We start from the raw sequence: 21,055 nt of genomic DNA on the forward strand, positions 1-21,055 counted from the left end.
TCTGTTGAGTAGGTAGGGGGAATGGAAATTTTGGGGCTGCTTACGTAAGTGTCTGCAGGGGGTGGGTGTATATTTCTTTTTTGTCGCACAGGGAAAAGCAAGTGAAGTCTGAGCCATAAATTTTTATTTCTGTTTGAATTTCATGAAACTGAGGAAAAAAGCAATTCAAGGACTCTGGTAATCGTGTGCTTTTTTGATTGTTTTTAGGGCTGATACTATGTATTCTGTGTATATAAGCTGAATTATATTACTTGGTGCTTGTGCAGCACCTTCACAATAGGATTTCAAGTGTAGTTATCTCTATTGTGGGAAAGCCTGAACTTTTCATTGTCTTTATTAACCAAATACAGAAATTAGGTTAAAAACGGTAAGGGGAGGGGCAAAAATGATAATTTAATTGATTTAATTCTTTTTTTTTTTAAATACAGGATACTATTTTGATTTTAGGTGCCTATACATTTTTTTTGTTTTGTTTTTTTTAACTGTCTGTCTAGAGTTAGATGTGCCAGGATAACTCTGGACTTGTGGTCACTTGTTTACAGTGGAAAAGAATTAGTTTTCTGTAAACACCATAGTTATGTAAAGGAAGCAAAAGTCAAAGAGGTATCCTAAACACTTGAAAGAACAAAGCATCAGTTAAACGTGGGTGAGCTGCAGCAGTTCGTTTTGAAAGTATTTTCTGCCTTAGAGATTCAGGGCTTAAGAACAATTTATAACATATTATGCTCTTTATTTGTTCAAATCTTCTTTTCTGGAATGCAGTTAGTAATGTTGTAGGATAACTGTGCTTCCCTCTTACAAGTTTTTTTTAATTGAAATACAAATATGTTTCAACACAATACTTCATTTTCCCTTTCAGATGGCCTTGTTATTATTGGTGTCCATTCAGCGAAATTCCCAAACGAAAAAGTCCTGGATAACATCAAGAGTGCAGTTCTGAGATACAATATTGTCCACCCTGTAGTAAACGATGCAGATGCAACGTTGTGGCACGAGCTGGAAGTGTCCTGCTGGCCAACTCTCGTCATTCTTGGCCCTCGTGGAAACATGCTCTTTTCGCTTGTTGGAGAAGGCCACAAGGAGAAGCTGTTTTTGTTTACTTCTGTAGCACTGAAATTCTACAAGGAGAGAGGACAAATCAAGGACAACAGTATTGGAATAAAGCTATACAGAGACTCCCTCCCACCTTCTCCCCTGCTGTTTCCTGGCAAAGTGACAGTAGATAATTCAGGAGAAAGGCTGGTAATAGCAGACACTGGACATCACAGGATTTTGGTTACTCGGAAAAATGGGCAGATTCTACACACTATTGGAGGTAAGGTTATATACGGTTTATTATAGGCATTTTATTTAGGAGTAGACTATGTTCGGTGGTGGTGCTAGGACCTAGCTATTCATAAGCATTGATAATTTTTTTTTTCTTATGAAATCACTTTTGCAGGACATGAGGGAATATAGCGTAGTACCATCAGTGGGAGGCTCTGTTAATGCAACTGGTTGAGGTGTCCCTTATTTGTCGTTGTTATTTCATTGACTAAGTTTTGTACTTTCATGTGATAGCCAATATGAATTACAAAAGAATAGAGTCATAGAATCATTAAGGTTGGAAAAGACCTCCAAGATCATCTGGTCCAACTATCTTCTGAAAGAGTTTCAAATGTGTTTGGATTTCAGTGACATGCATTCACATCCAGCAGCAAGATAGGGAAAAGAGAAAAATACTTCCCTTTCCAAGAGGAAAAAACAAACATGGAGTTTTGGTTGTGATGGTGTGTTTGGGAGGTGCTTTTTCTTTGTTTGTTTTAAATGAAGAACATCCCTCAATAGGATTCACAAACATCAGAAAAATACCAGTGGCACTATTGTTTTAAGAAAGGAAGGAAATATTTCATTATTTGATGGAACAGTGCATTGAATAGACAGGCTAATTATCCAAGCTAACCTGATAAAGGCCTTAATATGGGAAGTACAAACAAGGTTTCTTATGACAAGAGTCAGACAATTTGATTTCTGTTTGGTATGTGAGATGAAGTCTCTGCCAACAAAACACCCTTTAGTATTCTGGGATATTCATTAAATAGCAACTTGGAGGGAAGTCTCCTTATCTCTGAACGGGTACCCCTCCTTCCTTTGGCACTCTGTGCTGTTCCCGATGAATGGGCACCCTGATGTAGTTCCAAGGGGAACTATCGGAAACTGAAACACCAGCACCTCAATGCTTCATGCCTGTTAATGTCTGAATTGTCTTCTGAGAAGTTGTAAAAAGTTTGTGTATTTCAGTGACTCAGTTAAGTGATTCTGTGGGCAGAAAATAGTGTAACAAAGTTGGTAATACTGTAATAAATGTGGGCATGCACAAAGGTTGAAATTACTATATTTGCATCACAAATCATGATGCGCACATAATAACTCATGTATCTAAATGTCTTTTGCTGACACACAGTGCTAATGCACTTTAAATGTTACTCCATCTAAAATGCGATGCTTACCTTCACACTGTTTTATTCAGCTCATGTTCCTCCCTATATTTCTTCTTTGTGCTATACAGAAGACTGTCACTCCATCATTCTCACTGTTCTTCCATGTAATTAGTTGCATATCATCTTTTTGTCAGCTTTTATTATTAATAAGAAAGTGCTGCTAATCAAATATTAGTTTCATTGTAATTACAGCAAAATCTAAATCATTGAAATGTAATTGAGTTTTGGAATTTAAAATCTTTGCTTCTGGCTGCTTTTGGTAATGGTTTGGCTGATAATTAGGAATTTAAAAAAAAGCTATACAAGGTGCAATGAAAGCATCTTTTAGAATATGTAATTATCTTACAGGTTTAAATACATACACTTTGGTTTTTTTAAGTTTTATTTTTCTAAAATGACTTTTGAGTTTTGCTTTGTTTCATTTATAGGTCCAAACAGTGGAAGAAAAGATGGAAGATTTTCAGAGGCATCTTTTAACGCACCACAAGGAATTGCTATAAAAAATAATGTTATTTATGTAGCTGATACAGAAAATCATCTAATTAGAAAGGTAAATTTTCCATAAGGAAACAACCTCTTGTACTTTCCCTACTTACACAGGTGAAAATTTATACCAAATTAATTATTCTACAAATACCTTCAACATCAGGAAGGAAATTTGGACTAATATCTTATAAATAAGCGCTGTTGTGCATTTCCTTTTTTAAAGGGCTACATATGCTTTTGTACTTCCGTTCATAGAATCATTCAGGGTGGAAAGGACCTCTAAGATCATCTAGAAATGAAGAATGTGCCACTTGTTCTAGCATAACTGATAGCTTTTTTTTTTTTTAACTTGTGACTTGCTTTCCTGTTATGAGAAGCATCTATTCTTAGTATTGGAAGCAGAAACTGTTTCTGTTTCACTTACAGTTCAGATTCTTATCTAAGGTTATTGTACTCTTATGGTTTGGTGGATATCTGTATTTTTGTTAACTAGTTGTTTGGGCCTGTAAGCATACCTGCTTTAATTTCAGAATTATTTGTGTGTTGATCTTTTTTTGAACTAAATACTTAAAGTTTTTAGCACACAGGAATGTTGCTCAGTATAAACTGGAGTTGAATCTTAAACCCAGTTAGGTAAAATTTAGAATAATCAGAAGTTTGCTGAAGCAATGTCATATGACCTTATTAATAAAAGTTTTTATGCATCTCAGAAGATATTTTACTCAGATTTACTCACCAGGAGGATTTCTGAGTCATGATCAGAAGAGGTACACGATAACTCAATTTGAAAAGCTTTTTTACTGTTCAGTATGTTCACATTCATTCAGTGTTTCACTTCAGGGCACTAGTCTAGAAGCCCTCTGTGCTGTATTCATTGTCACTGGCTACCAGTTTTATTCTGGAAAGGACCAAGTGGCCCTGTTGATCCAATGCCTTCATCTTAATAATATTCATCACTGTAGCCTGGTGACCACAGATAATTATGTGTTACGGTTAACAGAGTACAGAAACAGCTGAAGATCTGGGCCATGTTGCTTCAGCATCTGTCATGATAACTAGCTGTTCCCTTTCATTTAAGTTTGCCACCACGGTATCCAAGAATTAAAATAATCTGTCAGCTGTAGGACGTCCTTTCAAATGTTTGTGCAGGACACAGGCCTTGCAAACTGCTCCAAAAGTTAGTTTTCATGCTACATGTGTGAAAGACTCCCTTTTTATATAATCATTACAATAAATTAATGAGAAGTATTGGAAGTCACTTAGAATATAAACAAAGGAGGAAGGAAAGATACATGGAGTTAGGTTGCAGAAATTAAACAATTCTTTTTTCTTCCAAGGCATGAAATTAACTGCAAAAATAATGTTTTGTATAGATTATTTTATGTAGAGATGGGAAATACTTCTACAATTTCTGATTTTTAATAGCATATTCTTTTAGAAGAAGTCTAAAATGAAACATCCACATCCACTGTCCATCTGAATACTTCTCTAGAAAATGTTGATACCTTCTTCCAGAGTTGCTGACCAAATTTTGACAGTTCATTGTTGGTGCATGTGGAAGAAAATTTCAGTCACTTGTTTTTCCTACTGTCCCCCACCAGCAGCAAACATGGTAAAATTAATTATTCTCCTTCATAAACAAGTATTAGGATTTGTTTTTTAGTTGCAAGCAAAGATCCTCTGTTTTAAACATAGCTAGGTCAGATTATCTGTATTACCTCTGTATTAACTCAAGGTGCTGTTGTACATTTAGCATATATCATTTTGCTTCTTGCAGATTGACCTGGAATTAGAGATTGTGACTACTGTAGCAGGCATTGGGATACAAGGTGTTGACAAGGAAGGTGGAGCAAAAGGAGAAGAGCAGCCTATCAGCTCTCCGTGGGATGTGGTTTTTGGCAATTCAGGTATAGTATCAGTTGAACTTTTAACATCTCACATTTATGCATGCATAAGTGTTTGCTAAATGTTTTCCTACTCTGGTAACAATTTGAAGTTTAGTAAATATTTACTTTACAAGTGAGTCGAAAAACAGTGGTTTCTTGTTCACAAGTAACTGCAGTTATCAGCTGAATCTAAGTTTCTGAAGTCCTTGAAAAAACATGAACTGTTACCTGACCTGAAGAATAATTATTTTGTAGCAAGATACGTAGTTATTGGATCCAAATACAGAAGGAAATTGTGATTACCTTTGGTGGGCCGGTGCTTTATGTCAGGATTGCTTAAGAAGCAGATGTATTTTACAGGAAGGGAACATTGTCTAAAGTTCTTTTCCTTGACTATACAGATATGTCTTACCACTTGTAAATATTTGAGTTCAGGAAATAAAAATAATTTTATCTGGTGACTTCTGTTTATTCCTGTTTAGATGATGTGAAATTGTTAGATTCAAGATCATGATAGAGGCAAACAGATAGAAGAACACCTCAGAAAACACCTCGCGAGCATCAGGGCATAAAAATAAAATCTTTGCATAATAGGATGTAAGAATGAGCTTCTGAGGATTTAGGTGGTTTTCTTTTCTGATTAACTTAACACACTCCTGAGCCTTACATCACGTAACTGCCATGTTTCTTATGTTTCCATCTCAATATAATTTAGAGGTTACAAATGCAAGTTTCTTAACGACAGTAAAATGATTTAGTGTAGCTTAAAGCCCTTATATCAGGGAAGGAAAAACACTCAGATTTAGTTTAAGGGAACATGTAGCTGGTTCATGAATGCTGATTGTATGGAAGTCTTCTGGTAGAAATACATTGCCAGTTTAGACAGCGTACTACCATAAACCTTGAGTACTAAAGTAAGCCACAGGCATCAATTTCACATTTCACACTTTCAGTAACATGACTTAACACACACACACACACAAAACACTCTACACTGAAAGGCTTATTAATGATCCTTACTAATTAAGGGAGTCAAGGAATAGGGAGTCCTACTTAATAGGAGTACCTGGAAGAGAATCTCACCAGATCTGGGTTGCTGTTAATAAATTTTATCCAGTCTGATTTCACTTTTGTGATCCAGTAAACTTCTGTGGGACTCGATGGTGTAGTTTTCGTTGTATCTTGAACCAGCAAGCTGATGGCTGTGGGATGTTGTCACAGAGCTGTTTTGCAGATCAGTAATGGAGGGGAATACCAACTCGAAAAGTATTGCCCCAGTGCATCAGAAATTTAAGCTGGTTAATAGAACTATTCAAAATATCCTTTAATTTTACTTACCATTTTCCTGATGCTTTCTTCTACTTCTGCCAGTATCTGTTGATACTTTTATTTTTGAGAGCTCTGATTGTTAAATGAAATGTTAAATTATATGATTGTTATCAACATGAAGACAGTAATCACTGAATTAGTCACCTGTGAAGGGTTAGTCATCTGAGCTATTTAACATTGCTGAATTTATATCAGTGTTTATATGAAAATCAAACTTTCTAAATGTACTGTTTTCAGACCAGTATGATTTTTTTTTCATGCTCGATCAGATCCTACCAGTTAGTTGGCTATTCAGATCTGTCCAAAATATAACATAACCTGTCACTTCAGAGGAGATCAAATCAATTTAATTTCCTTCTTTGGGAGGGTAAAAGGCCAGATAGATAAAATGGGGGGGCTGCTTTCAGTTGTTTTTTGTTGTTTTTTGTTTTTATAGTTCTGATATGGTTTTGTGTCAGTAAGGTAGGGTAGTTGTCTGCCATGTGTAGATGACTGTAATATCTACATAAATCTCATTAGAAAACTATGACCAGGGAGAGATGTCAAAACTGAAGGTTATATTGAGTAGAATGTTAACAAGAGAATGTCCCAGAGCCCGGAAACACTAATCTAATAAGGTTGTTTTTAGGGGGCCAAAACTGCAGGATGCAATTAAGGCACTGCAAGGAAACTGGAAGAATCAGAGGAGGTTTGAACAGGTGAAGGAATGGTGATCACTGAGACACTGTCTCGAGATGAAGCACAAAACCAAACAGGTTGTGCACAAGGAGCCAGGAATATGTGTTAAAAGGCTTCATTGTTTGCTTATATTTTTTAATGTATTGTTTGTTGTGAAATTAAACTAATTCAAATCATCGTATAAAAGATGCCATTCACAGAACCAAGAAAAGCGCTCAGTAATCCTCCAGCACTGTGTTCACAAGTCATTATCACTTCGAGGCAGAAGGTGTCAAAGGTGTGAAGTAAATACAAAGCTAAGTTGTAACGTTTCAGTGTTTCGTGGATTCCAGATGACATCGAGCCTGATTCAAAGCCCACTGAAGTCATCAAATCTGTTGCTGACATCTGTCTTGACAATACAGAAAACAGTGAATCACTTTTTTTGTGTGTGTTAGTTTGCCTCCCAGTATGCTAGGAGTCAGACTTAACTTCATATGCAGTTCAGCACTCTGGTATCTGGTCTCACTGTGATCACGTTGGAAAACATTTTTGGAAATCAGCATTCATAAGGATAAAGTTTTAATTTAATCTGATGAGTAAAACCAAGACCTGAAAGGATATGATACCATCTTTGTCAAAAACAGTTGTATCCCCATGTATAGAGACTTCTGTGTGATTGGAATTTGCTTTCTGTATATTTCAAATATGAAAGTAATGAGGAGAAAAGTTATTGAAGGCATAGACAAGTTCATCTTTAAAACAGATACCGCTGTCATACTTCTAACCATCATCATAGTATTTCTGTGAGATAATAAGCTTTTGTTTCCCCCATTTTTTGCTGAAGTTTGAGGCAAAGAGTTCATAAAATCATAGAATGGTTTGGGTTGGAAGAGACCTTAAAGACCATCTAATTCCAATCCTCCCCCAACCACTTTTCATGAGGTTAAATGACTGAAATACAATTTAATAGAAAGCTGATAAAAATGTCTCTCTAAGATAAGGGAGTTAATCAAGACAAAAACTGTGCTGGCGTTCATGTAGACAGTATTCTTCTGTGTCATCTTTTTAATTTCTTTGATTGTGGCTACTGAACTTGTGTTTTACCCTCCCCTTTTAAAAGTCTTGAATGAACTCGATGGATTAAATTCTGCTGTTGAAGGTGGTGCTGAAATTTCCATTGACATAGATTGTGTAAGAAATACACAATACAGGGGGGAAGGCCAGCAGCTTAAAAATACGTTATTAAATTACTGTGTGCTTTTTTAGCTTTCTATGTTGTCCCCTTCTATTTTTACTCGGTGTTGAAAGCAAGTGATACTTAAATGCAAAGTTGGTCTGAGTGTGAAATGTTCTTGATAGCTGCATTCTTGCTGGAAGGAACAGGATGATGACCTGTGCATGGTGACATAACTGTGTGGTTCACATTCCAAAGTCCAGCCTGAAATTGCATGGTTGTATTTTATTTATAGAAACTCCCAAGCACAGTATTGCCCATGTGTTCAGCAAATTAGTTGGAAATGTTTACGTCAATACAGGTTTTACGTAGGTATTATTGAAATGAAAGTACTGTACCTTATCACACTGGTGCAATCTTTATAGCCCTTAAAAGGCAAAAGCACGTACAATTTTTTTCTTGTGTTTCTGCTAGAGGATTGTTTAGTACAACTGCATTCCGGAGGAAATACTTCTTTTTTCTTTTTAATCTTTTTTTTTTTTTTTATCTTGAAAGCATGCTTTCTACACGTCACTTTTTTTCCCCTCTAGTCTGGTCTCCTTCTGGCACTGAGGCTCTAGCCTTCACTGCCTTATGAAAGGAATCTTCCTTGATTAGAGCTGAAAATAAAAGAGCTCCTTTTGAGTTCATCAGCGTTTAATTAGGAACCATTTTTCTTGACAACTCAAAATTTGAATTGCTCTAAATGTATGTTGCTTATGTGCTATGACTGCATGATGTGTCAGCGTAGACTAACTTGAAATGCAAAAGACTTTCTCACCTCCTCAGCAGTTTCCAGTGCAAAAGTAGAAGCTCAGAGATCCCATGCCCAGTTTTGGGCTGCATCTGCCCTTATAAAAGTTAACGGCACAGAAAACCACATTAGAGGCATCACTGGCACTAGAAAGCATCGTCTGTCTTCTCTTCAACTAGATCCTAAATCTACTTGCAAAAGGTCATTATTTTTTCTATGAAATACTACAAATTTAAAAGAAAAAGAAGCTTCATTAAAGTTAAGGCTAAAGTAAAGTGGAAGACATTGTAGGGTTTCATTCCCATGTAATGACTGTTTGAGGAGAAAAAGTCTTTTGAGAAATGTGGCATTAAGTAGTTGCAATAAGGGACTGCAGAGAAGAAGAAGGTTATACAGGAATGTTTTGGGAGGATTTCTGAAGCGCACTGTGTTCTTACATGTGTTGTCCGAGTGGGTCAATCAGCTTCATACTGTTGGCAGAATCCCAAAGAGGGACAAATATATTAAGTTAGGACATGTGAAAACTTCAGCTGAATCGATGCACAGATTCTGTCATCCCTAAGCAGCTTTCATTCCTGCACCTAAACTGGCATTTGTGTGTTTTTTCTTTTTTTTTTCTTTTTTCCCTTTAAGTATTTGAAGGACAACTGAGGAGAGAGAAACTTTCAGAGCTGGTATGATCGCCCCAACAGACTTTCTGTACAGCAACCCAGTTAAACTGTTGCCTGAATGCCCCGTTCCTGTATTCCAGACAAAAACAAAGAGATTAAGGGTTTATGGTAGTGCTGAATTTACAGCAGTAGGCTGTAAAGCAACAGGCTTTATTAATTTTTCACATGTTCCTGTAGAAGTAGGTCAAGAAATCAGATATTTGCATTAATATTTTAATATAAGCATGCCTTTGACATATACATAGCATAAGAATGCGATGGGAGCTGTGACTGAATTTCCAGCAGCAATCCCACACAATTTAGTTTGACAGACTCATTTTCGAGTAAATTGGACTTCTCTAAATCTTGACAAAGTGGATGATGATGATGATTACTTTCTGCAGTAAAAGAAACATTTGGATTAGCAAAGTTAGCATCTTAACAGATGTCAAACTTAGTAACGTTTGAAAGTCTGTGCCTTTTACGTGCCCTCTGTATAGAATGATGAGATTTGTACCTGGAATGATGATTTCTAATTCTCTTTTTTCCACAGTCTGTATGTTTTGTTTCGTGAATTAGGTACACGTTTGTGATAAAGGAGTTAAAACTACTAACCAGGTTCCTAAACATTGTTTCAGGTTCTAGATACTGTTTTTAATGTAAAGTTCCAGATGAAGAGCTGCTGAAAGTAAACATCCTTGACAAGTCTTAAAGAGGCTTTGTTGGGCGTGCTAGGGTCAGAATGAGACACGCTTCTGGTCCAATCTGGTGCTGAAAGTGCTTCCCAGTGTGCAAGGTCTGTTGGGGATGGGGGGAGTGCAGTGCTGAGGTACCCTCAAGTGTATGTGCTTGCTCTGAAACAGGAATGAACAAAACGCCTAACTACAGGAAAGCTAAGACTGGTTAGAGTAAAGTATCCCAACACTAGATGATCTACAGAAGTACTTTCATGTTAAAAAATGCCATCACTTGCAATTTGGATTTCTATTTATTTATTTAAGTATATATTCCATTACAGTCAGAAGACCTGAATGGGAAAACTTGGGATAGAAAGAAAACAGTTGTTCCTAGTTGTTATTTTTATCTCCCTTTTATCTCCCATTGTATGACATCCCCTCGGTATCCACGTCCAAGAGATTTCCTGTGATGGGATGGTAGGGGTAGTTTACTAAGGAGGAAAATTCTAAAAGTGTTTGGTTTCGTAAAGGATTATGCTTTTTGCATGATACAACAGTATGTGAAAGAGTGCTGGGTAGCACAGGGAAAAAGGAAAAAGGAGAAAATGAATTTTTACTCCTTCAAAAAGGATGACGTGTATGTGTAACAGTCCAGACTTCGTGCTAAAGCATTCCTTTTTGGGATTTGCCGTCTGTCTCACTGAAGACCAATGATTCTGTAGTTGTTTTGTCAGTTAGATTTGGATTTAATTTGCTAAACTTCCACTGACTTAAGTGAAGACGAGACTCGCATTCATACGTGTAAGTATGCAGCATATGTATCCGTGAGCAGGAGGGGCCGCCGAGCAGCCCTTTTTGCGTGTTTTTTTGCAGCGGATGAGTGTACCAACAGGCTTCTTCCTTGTTACTGCTTTCTTAAAAGATAAAATCAGAGAAGACAGGAATAATATTTTCAAACTTCATTTTATTTAGAAAATAACAGTAGTGCCAGCCACAAAATGTGATTTTGATTCCCAGACTTCTAATTCTCAGTCGGGAAGTTAACCCCCAGTCCCCAGACCGGGGAACTGGAAGTGTGTGGAAGTCCTGGGAATGGGGTCTCTTCAGTTAGGTGTTGTTGCCTGCTGTTTAAGTCTTTTTTGTGTGCTCGGATTTACTCAGAAATAGTGCCTTAAAAAGGTCGTTAACTGAACTGTTTAAAATTGTGTGTGTACACAAACAGGACTGTTAATTCTTAAAACATGGTTATAGAGCAGAGGCGGACTCAGGAACTTGAAAAGCACTGAAATACCATCCTACATCACACAAGTGCATTCAAAGCTCTAGTTCATTAGTAGTGAATCTTTATAACCTAAGTATATCATATTTGTAAGCCATACTTTGCTTTGATACAGGCAGCACTAAAGATAAGAAAGTCCATACCCTAATAAGGAGAAACTAAACTGGATTTTTAAAACAGCTCGAGATAGTTTGGAATGCGGCGCTTAATTGAATCAATGTAAAAGAAATGCTTTGTTCTTTTATGTTGCTTTATAATAAATTCTTTAAAAATAAATTCTTTCCATTCAGGGATGATAAGGAGTTATGGTAATGATGGCATTATCATAACTTTAACATGTTGGTTCTCCCTGTCCCCCTTCTCCTGCAAGCACAGTACGAGGATGACAATGGTGGCATGTCTCCAGATTGTTTTATCCTCAAAGAAGTTTTCTATCTTTTGTTTCAGAAGATAAAACATTAAATCCTGTAGTGTCAGGACCATTGTGTGATAAAATACCTTATCTCTGCAGCCATATGAATTGTTTTTACTTTTCTGGTTTTGTATAATTTTTTTTTTGATTAAAGCTCCTGATACATTTTCCACAATTCAGTATGCTTGTACTGTTCCCATGCCTGTACCCAATCCCTTTGTTCTAATTGCTATCCAGAAGAAAATATTTGTGTTAAAATTTGCAGTTGCAGAATTCTTACTTTTCCTGTCTTGTTCTCTAGTTGAAGAAAGGACCTTGTCACTATTGATCTTGCATATTCTGTAAAATTCGAATTAATATTTTTACATTTTCCTCATGTTTGAAGAGACATTTGGTGTGCGGAATTAGAGTGAGACACCTTTTCATGTTTTCACCATAGAGCTGTCACAGGGGAGTGCGAGTGGGCGGAATTACAGAAATTGGATTTTATGGAATAGATTTTTCTGAAGTGCTCAGCTCTAGTCTTACTCCTTCGTTTCGTTGTTGGATGAAGTGAATATTAAATAATGAACGAAGCACTTGCTGACATCCCTCAGAATGAATGGCACAACGTAGTAAGATGAAAAGCTCCCTTTCTGAGCTGACCAGTGATTCTACCGTAGGTCTTTTGGGGGTACTCAGAGTAGCAGCATCTGAAAAATGCAAGCTATGCAGCATGGAAACAAAATCCTGGAAATGGATCGTGCACATATAGATAGTAGTATATAGTAGTATAGAAAGTAGAAATGTTTTCCTAAGCGATTTTCTCAATTTAAATCTCGTAGAAACAACCTCTAATCAAAGGGGATTCTGTGTTTCCGGGTTTTGTTAGGGGGACTGGGGTGTGTGTGTTGGTATTACCAATACTTTGGGAATGTCTCTGGTGACTTAAAACGTTTATTTTCCAACTCATTTTGAAAACCTTCCCTCTCAACAAACAGCTTTTACATGCTTTGGAAGTCTGACTTTTATTCTTGGAACTCCAGTTTGTGTAAAAACATGGAGCCATGTGGAAGTGCAGGAGAGAGTCAGCGAGTTCCTTTGATCACAGCCTTGGAAACTTGTATCTTGATCCAAGAAACAGAAAAGGCAGAAGATAAACTGCATTAAAACCATACCAGTGGTACTCCGAGGAGGGCTCACAGGATGAGGAAATTGATTCTGGAGATAGGAAACTATTTTTTTTCTGCTTGCAGTTGTAATGTGAGAGAGATTTAGGATTGAAAGAAAAGCGGCAGGATCTCAGTTGGGGGGGATAGTGGCAATTTCATTTCAGAAAGATTGATTTGCACTAACTTCACAGATTTAAAATGTTTGCAAGCATTTTACATATAATTGCTTTTATTCTGAAGGAATAAGGAATGGGGAGGGTGGCAGGGGCTGGACTGTGAGATTGTTTGCAGGAACAAGTATGAGATGCACATTTTTATAAGTTAGTGTGAATAAAAAGCTTCTGTGAGCAATTTGTTTTTCTGTTGACTAGCTAATAGTCATTCCAATACATTCATTTAGGAAAATATTTTAATGTTGTCTTTAACTAGATCAGAGAGAGCCATTCAATGTATGTGAACTAGTAAAATGTTAGAAAGATAACACTGGCCACATTTTAATGCAGTTTTTAGATGTCAACTTTCTTGTTCCTTAGCTTTTTCAGAAAAGGATATATATTTTTTTAACATCCTTACACAATTTGTCTTCATGCATTCTTACGCTGTAATATGACACATTTTAAGCTGTAAAGCACTTGTATGTTCTTCTGTTTCCATTTGTATTTGTGAAGTGTTACCTAGAAAAGCTTTGTTTAATTCTATAGATTTGGATTGGTGAATATTAATGTTATGCTTCAAGTTGAAAAAATTAGATGCTTGATACACACTTGAAATCTTCTTGAGAAAGTCGCTGTTCCATGGACCTGCATCTTTCACTTGTGATAGCACATGTGCATGCAGAGTACAACTTGGAAACCAGATGCGTAGTGCAGAGGAAAATCGGTAACTGCACACATCTCTGATTGAACAGTGGTTGTTGCTCTACAGAGCATAAATCTCCATGATGCCCAAGCATCAATTTCCATTATCTTAAGAACATTACGTACCTTCTCTTTACTGTCATTAGTAGTACCTCTGATTTCAGTGGGACTGTTACATGTAGTATGGTAAGAACATCAGAATTTGCAGGATAAATGACCAGGAACTAGCAGGAGCGTATGGTCTGAAAGGTACTGCCATTGTTATTTGTCTTAAAATGTGTTAACAGTTCTCAATAGCATTTTGGAATATCTAATTTTATCACCAGCATAGTGCGTGGTGGGTTTTTGTTTGTTTGTTTTTAAAAGAACACCCCACAAACATAGCTTAGGAAAAATATGTACATATTTGTTGACCAGTGTGATGCCAAAATAACAGGTGAAATGTGGAGCTAATAGCAAAATCTTGCAAAGAGCAAATCCCGCTTGAAGTATTGCCTTTACCAGGCAAAGATACACAATTTTTATTGTGTTTTTAATATCCTTAGGAAGAGGATAAAACAGCAATAGCAGATTTCTTCATAAATGAAAGACATTCTCTTGCTTTCTTGCTCTGTAGCTTGTTTGTTTGTTTTTCCCTGTGGCAAATGGTGAGCTGGAGTAAGGGGGATGGCAGGGTTTGTTTGTTGGCTTCCTTGTTTCATGAAGCATTCCCAAAGAGGTTTTTTTCATCTGTTCTTATACATCCATTTCTTTAAAAGTTTCAGAGACCCAGGAAGACGATGTTTTATGGATAGCGATGGCAGGCACACATCAGATATGGGCACTGATGTTGGAAGGTGGAAAACTGCCAAAGGGAAGGTAAGCGGTTTTAATACAAGACATGTGAAACTGTTTGTCTGGATAAACAGCCTTCAAACCCCACAGTAAGAGATAATCCAATTAAACTAAAAGTATTTTTTCTCAACCTGTACTTAGCTTGAAGCTTGCTGTTTCTCTTCAGACTTAAAAGGCTTGTGTCCTTTAAAGCCTGCCTGCTTTTACCCAGATCTGTTAGATGAAATGAAATATTCTACTTTAGCTATAAAGCTATGACTTGGTAACGTACAGTCATATAATTGAATGTTACTTTTCATTGCATTTGCTGAATTTATCTAGTGATAAATGATAAACTAAGGTGAAAAAAGTTAGCATAAAGGCATGGAATAATTTCTTGTGCTGCAATACAGTTGGTTTTATAATTCACAAGTGCTTTTCCTGTGATTTCTGTTCATGCATAATGTCTAAAGTATTTCAGACCTGTTCTTGAATATAAGTACTATTTTCATTTAGTGATTTAAAGAAAGGAACCTGTCTTCGATTTGCTGGGAGTGGAAATGAAGAGAACAGAAACAACACCTACCCTCACAAGGCAGGCTTTGCACAACCTTCAGGTCTCTCTCTGGCTTCCGAGGAACCGTGGAACTGCCTTTTTGTAGCGGATAGTGAGAGCAGCACCGTGCGAACAATCTCTCTGAAAGACGGAGCAGTGAAGCACCTTGTAGGAGGAGAGAGAGATCCATTGGTAATCACTTCAAACTTCCCCACACTGCCCTACTAATATTCCTCAAGCCTGACCTGGAGGAACCACTTTTGGGGTGAGAGGGTAAATTAGTTTCCGTGGCCATCAGTTTCTTAACTTCACTGCTTGGAATGCAAATGTGTACCAGTTGTGGTGCTCAAGTTGTAGTGCAGAACATTGCTCCTCAGATACAAAATTACTTCACTTATTTATAAAATAGCCAAACTGAAACAGTATTGTATTGTTATTAAAGCCAGCTGGATTCATATTGATAATTTAAATGTGGTAGTTTCCATCTCCATCATTAGCATCCTTATTCCTAGTTCTCAGTATCCTTGTTATAAAGTAGTCTTGCTTTTTTTTTTGTCTCAGTGAATTTCCATTTAATTACAATCATTTAAATTCAAGTCAACATTGAGTAATCAAATATTTTAATTTAATAATATTGTTTTCCAGAACTTGTTTGCCTTTGGTGATGTGGATGGAGCAGGCATAAATGCGAAGCTGCAGCATCCCCTAGGAATAACATGGGACAAGAAAAGAAAACTGCTATATGTGGCAGATTCCTATAATCATAAGGTAAGCATGTAGAGTAGCTTGACATATGCAGGCTTTACAATTTTTACTACTATGAGAGTTTATTTTCAGAACATACAAAGACTGTAGTTGGTTGAGCTGAAGAAAGAAATGGTAAGAATTCTTTTGTGAGTTCTTTTTCCTTCCTTCCTTCCCTTATGAGTCCTTCTCTTTACCCATTGTTTTGTTGTTATATGCTGCTGTGTTGATATGACAGCCCCTTGGGTAAGGTGAATTTGTACCAAGTTACAGTTCCAACTAAAGACTCTTTCCTTATATCTTTCCAAAGAGGCTAAACTGGGGCAAAACAGCTAGGAACGCTTAGTCAGGAATACTGCAGGTTTGATAAAACCAGGACAGCAAGAGGACTTGTTCTTTCCTCAAAAAAACACCCATATTTTGAGAAGAAGTATTGTGGGTTACTCCCATGGAATTTAAAGATGAGACAGGTTGTTCTGTGTTATTGTTCTCAAGCTTTAATGTCTACAAGGTTCCTAACTGTATGTTGATTAAATGTATTAAAAAATAAGTAGTTTGTTTTGTTTTACAGAATAAGGTATATATATCACTAAATATTCATTAAAACCCGTGGGGCATATGAAATTTTGTTTAAAGTATTTTATAAAACATTATCAACATTTTTGCTATTACTTTAAGAAAAAAGTTAAGAAAAATGTAATCTATTTTTAGGAAAAAAAAAAGTTACCGTGACAGTTTTATTATGCTCTTACTATTTTGAAAATGTTTTCAGGAAGGCAACAAATATTAGGAAAAAAAATAAATCTGATCAGCAAGCATACTTTTATACCAAAGAGGTAGGTGCATTAGAAAGAGAACACGCAGTGAGGACTAGGAAGAAAGATGGGAGATGTCTTTTGATAAAGTATGATAACCTAGCTTCCAGGACAAATGCTCGTTAGCTAAGATAATCAAAGTTATTGCTGGCTTCTGAAAATACGGGCTGTAAGACAATCCAGAACTTTTACATTCTGGTAGTTTTTTTCAAAGAAAGTCTTTTTTGTTTGTTTTTATCTTAGATTAAGGTTGTAGATCCCAAAACGAAGAACTGTGCTACCCTGGCAGGCACAGGAGAAGCAAGCAATGTTATTGGTTCCAGCTTTACACAGTCAACTTTTAATGAACCGGGAGGTTTGTGTGTTGAAGAGAATGGCCGCCTGATGTATGTTGCAGACACAAATAATCATCAGATTAAAGTGCTGGATTTGGAAACAAAAATTCTTTCCATGGCAAGTAATATTTATTAAACAGGCTGATAGTGGTGTTTCTTTGTAAATTACTATTGCAGACTTTAGCAAGTGGTATAAAAATCATATAGCTAATAAACTTTCTGGGGACAGTAGTTATATTCTTACAATGTTTTGTGATGATCTAGCAAACAAGCATTACCTGTTAGCATCCTTGTTGATAGCCCTATTTGTGAAAAGGGAACTTTTGCATATAAAACTTTTTACATAAAAATATCCAAAACCATGCAGAATACTGAGAATATAAAATACAGCAAAGTTAACTTGCAGCAGTGGTCTAGAGAGAAAAGTCAACAACAGTTTATTTAACATGACTTATGTGGGGAGAGCAGAAGAGCTGTCATCACTCTCTTATAGTTCCAAAACCAAGTTTCTAAATCCAAATTCTTCTAAATTTGACAAAAATATTGATACGACGATGTCTTTGTTTTGCTGTTATGGTACTGAACTTTTTGCTGAACTTTAAAATTTACATTTAAATGGTGTTTAACTTTTAATGAGTGCCATGCAGAATTTTATATATTCTTTATTTGTGGCTTTCAAGTTGTCAAATTGAAACCACTTTCAAATACAGCAGTGCTCAATTTGCTTGTAAACATGAAAACAAAACAAATTTGTACTACTGTCTATCTTATAATGATACCATGTCTTGGTGTTCTCGTGTATATATATGAGATAATAGTCTTACTGTATTCTTTTAAGCTTCTTGCATTTAATAGTACGCAATCTTAATGTGTATTTAAATTTCCATACCATGTAATATCTTGGTGCCTTTTCTGGGAAATCGTCCTTTATTTTGCTGCATAATCTGCATGGTTAGAATCTTGGATTTTATTACCAAAGGATACAGTTATCACCCCATGGGGAGAAAATGCTTATAAATTTTATTTAAAATAAAAATGTAATGCAAATGTTAAAAAATTAAGTTAAAGAATACTCTAAATAGTGGATTTTGTAAAGTAGTTACAGATTTTATGATTTTAATAGTAAATATTTTTATCTGTATCCATCTGTTTTATCTCTTACATTTAAAAAGTTATTTTGTCCTCTCCTTTTTGTTCGTATCATTGCACCATTATTGTGCTCCATCAGAAAGTTTCAGTACAGCAACCATATTGTCATGTGTTAGTTTTCTGAGTTCATGTCAGCCATCAAAGTGTGATTGTATTGTGAAATTGCCTATTTGTTATACCAGGACAGATGAAAATTAATACTTTGCTTTCTACTGATAGTTGCCTATCCTGAATCCAGAAATGTGCGATGTTCCAGATCATCTGCCTGTGCAAAAGGACAAAACAGCAAACCTTCCAAAACTGCCTAAATCTGCACCAAACATTCAACTTCATTCACTGACTGTAGCTCCTGGCCAGACAATTCAGTTTTTATTGAAGTTGACCCTCCCTCCAGATTCAACACTGAATGAAGAAGCACCCAACTCCTGGTTTATCACGGCAGAAGGTAAAGTGCTTGTGTTGTTTTATCAGTTGAAGAGGAATAGATAAGAAACAAAGTAGATTATATCAGGATGTGCTTGCCATGCAAGGGACCTCAGTGTGATGAACCAAAACGTCCCTCCCAGTCTGTTCCTATATGACACTGTCATGTGGTAAATGTTAGTTAGTGTTGATAAATCGAACAGCTGGAGTGGGAAGAATTAAAAAAAAAAAAAAAAAAGAACTTGATAATTGTAGCTTCTTGCTTGAATTAATACATGCTGCATTAATTTTTTTAAAACTTCCTTTAAACAAGTTGCCAACGAGGGCTTGCAGGGGCACTGTTCCCAGAACAGTTGAGCTTTTTCGTCCTTAGATGCTTGCTCTCACCATGCTGTCTCCATGAAAGCCTTATCCCAGCCCTACTGTCTGCTTCTGGGAGAAAGGTTGCTGTGAAGCTGAAGCATATTCCAGAAAGATTCCCTTTTTTTCCTTCTGTCTCTTCAAAAAATTATTTGAAGTAAATTTCTACCTAACCACTTTGAACCTACTTTGTTATAATTCATATATTTGTACTTGAATATTTCTATAATAAGGCATGCTCTCATATAGGAGGAATATTGTGGTATGTCAAGGCAGCAGAAATAATTGGCATTTATTGCAGGCCACTTTTGCAGGCCACTCTTCCTATGTGGCCGTGGGCAACACTTGCAGTCACTGCATGCCTTGGTTACTGTGAAATGGGAATAATATTTCATGTTAGAGCAGCGTCGTGAGGCTTAATTAATCTCTTTCAACGCTGAAGTATTTTAAAAGAACACATGGAACATGTTCATGTGGCATGTGACTGGAATGGTTTAATTCTAACCATCGTTGCCATCCTTACGCTGGGTATTACTATGCACGAAGCATGACCAGTAGAATGAACTCTGTGAGTGTGTTCCCTAAAATTCTTTTCAGTACAAAAATAGTAAGGTTATCTGAAACACCTTCTTGCACAGGGTGACCATTAGCAAGTGTTTGGAAACAGTGCTTCCCAGTGTTCCAGCTGTGCTCAGAAGGGAGTATCTGTCAGTGCCCTTGGCAGTACCATTTGAAAGAAGAGGCTTACATATGGATGTGCTGTATGGAAGCTGATGTACATAATAACCCCTATTTTTTTCACGTTGTGTCGAAACAGTTTTGTCTGGTTATTGAGTTACTCAGGTATGACTCATTTGCTTTAAGTCTAGTATATTCATGCTATACGAATAATTTCCTGATCTCTGGAATCAAGGTTTCTAAAAAGTATCCTGTACCTTACCATGTGTGCCTAAGTAAGACTCCCACCGTGAGCTTGCCTTTTGTGGGTGAAGGGAGGATACTTTTCATTCAGACTCTGACAAATTTCTGAACTTTGTGAGCACATTTGCTGTCAGACTCTCTGCACCCTAAAAGTAGGTGATGCACAGAGAACTATTTATTACTTCTTAGAGAAACCAAATAAAATAATAAATAAGCCATTATATAGAGCAGAGGAAAGCTTTGCCAAACAGCTAAAAAAAAAATATATATATATATATAGTTTTCTTTAGTTTTGTTGTCATGTTCTTGATGTTGAGTTTTCATCATGTGGACCTTCAGTAGATTTTTAGAAGCAATGGACAAAACATTTTTATTTCAATTATTTTTGCTCATTTACTATACTGCATTGGAAAATATTCCTTTTTTTTGAAATGCTGCTGGATTCTAAAATTCTACTGACTCTTAGTAATTGTTCTCAGCCTGAATTTACATGTCATATTGTCTTTTACAATAATAAATACGTGTTAATAGTCATTACTGCTTGTAGATGCAGTTAAAATGATCTGAAGCTAAACATCTCATCTTCTGACTCATATTTTGTTGGCTAGCTTTCAAAGTGTCTATATATCCATGTGGTAGCTTAATTAAATGGGTTGTTTTAAAAAGCAATCAACAAATACTGTACAGGGCCTGCAATTTGGTTATACACTTCATGATTTAAGGCAGTTTCTCATCGCAGTTTATGCTTTTGGAGTACAAGTAGACTATTTCCAGCACACTTTTTGGCCTATAAAAATCTCCAAATATTGTTGAGGTGAAGATATATGTCAGAGCTTCAAGGGTTAGTAAAACTGGAGAAGATAAGCAACTTAAATTCAACAAGACATTTCAAGCTCATAACTTCGAGAGCCAAATTTAAGGTATTTTATTAAAAATGCCAGAAAGAGCACTTCATCCATCTCACTTTACAATAAAGTACAGAGTGCAACGCAATGAAGTAGGTACATACATTGTGCAGTTTATTTTGCAGTTCACATACTCTTAAATATTTAAATAAATGTGAAACTCAAGCTTTGTTGTAATAGTCAGCCTGAACATAGCTAAA

The 21,055-nt window shown here is 36.3% G+C and overlaps 1 protein-coding gene across 2 annotated transcripts in view; it reads left to right on the forward strand.

Annotated features, from left to right (window-relative positions):
- NHLRC2 (NHL repeat containing 2) overlaps window positions 1–21,055 on the forward strand; it is a 38,886-nt gene that overhangs the window by 8,359 nt on the left and 9,472 nt on the right. For both annotated transcript variants that reach the window (XM_080596697.1, XM_080596698.1), the window contains exons 3-10: window positions 860–1,315; window positions 2,909–3,030; window positions 4,744–4,873; window positions 14,593–14,692; window positions 15,164–15,395; window positions 15,849–15,971; window positions 17,006–17,215; window positions 18,466–18,691. In XM_080596697.1, coding sequence (XP_080452823.1) covers window positions 860–1,315; window positions 2,909–3,030; window positions 4,744–4,873; window positions 14,593–14,692; window positions 15,164–15,395; window positions 15,849–15,971; window positions 17,006–17,215; window positions 18,466–18,691 — 1,599 coding nt within the window. The remainder of the gene's footprint in view (window positions 1–859; window positions 1,316–2,908; window positions 3,031–4,743; window positions 4,874–14,592; window positions 14,693–15,163; window positions 15,396–15,848; window positions 15,972–17,005; window positions 17,216–18,465; window positions 18,692–21,055) is intronic.

The sequence above is a fragment of the Anser brachyrhynchus genome, assembly GCF_964034855.1.
Source record: "Anser brachyrhynchus genome assembly, chromosome: 6".
NCBI classification, from domain to species: domain Eukaryota; kingdom Metazoa; phylum Chordata; class Aves; order Anseriformes; family Anatidae; genus Anser; species Anser brachyrhynchus.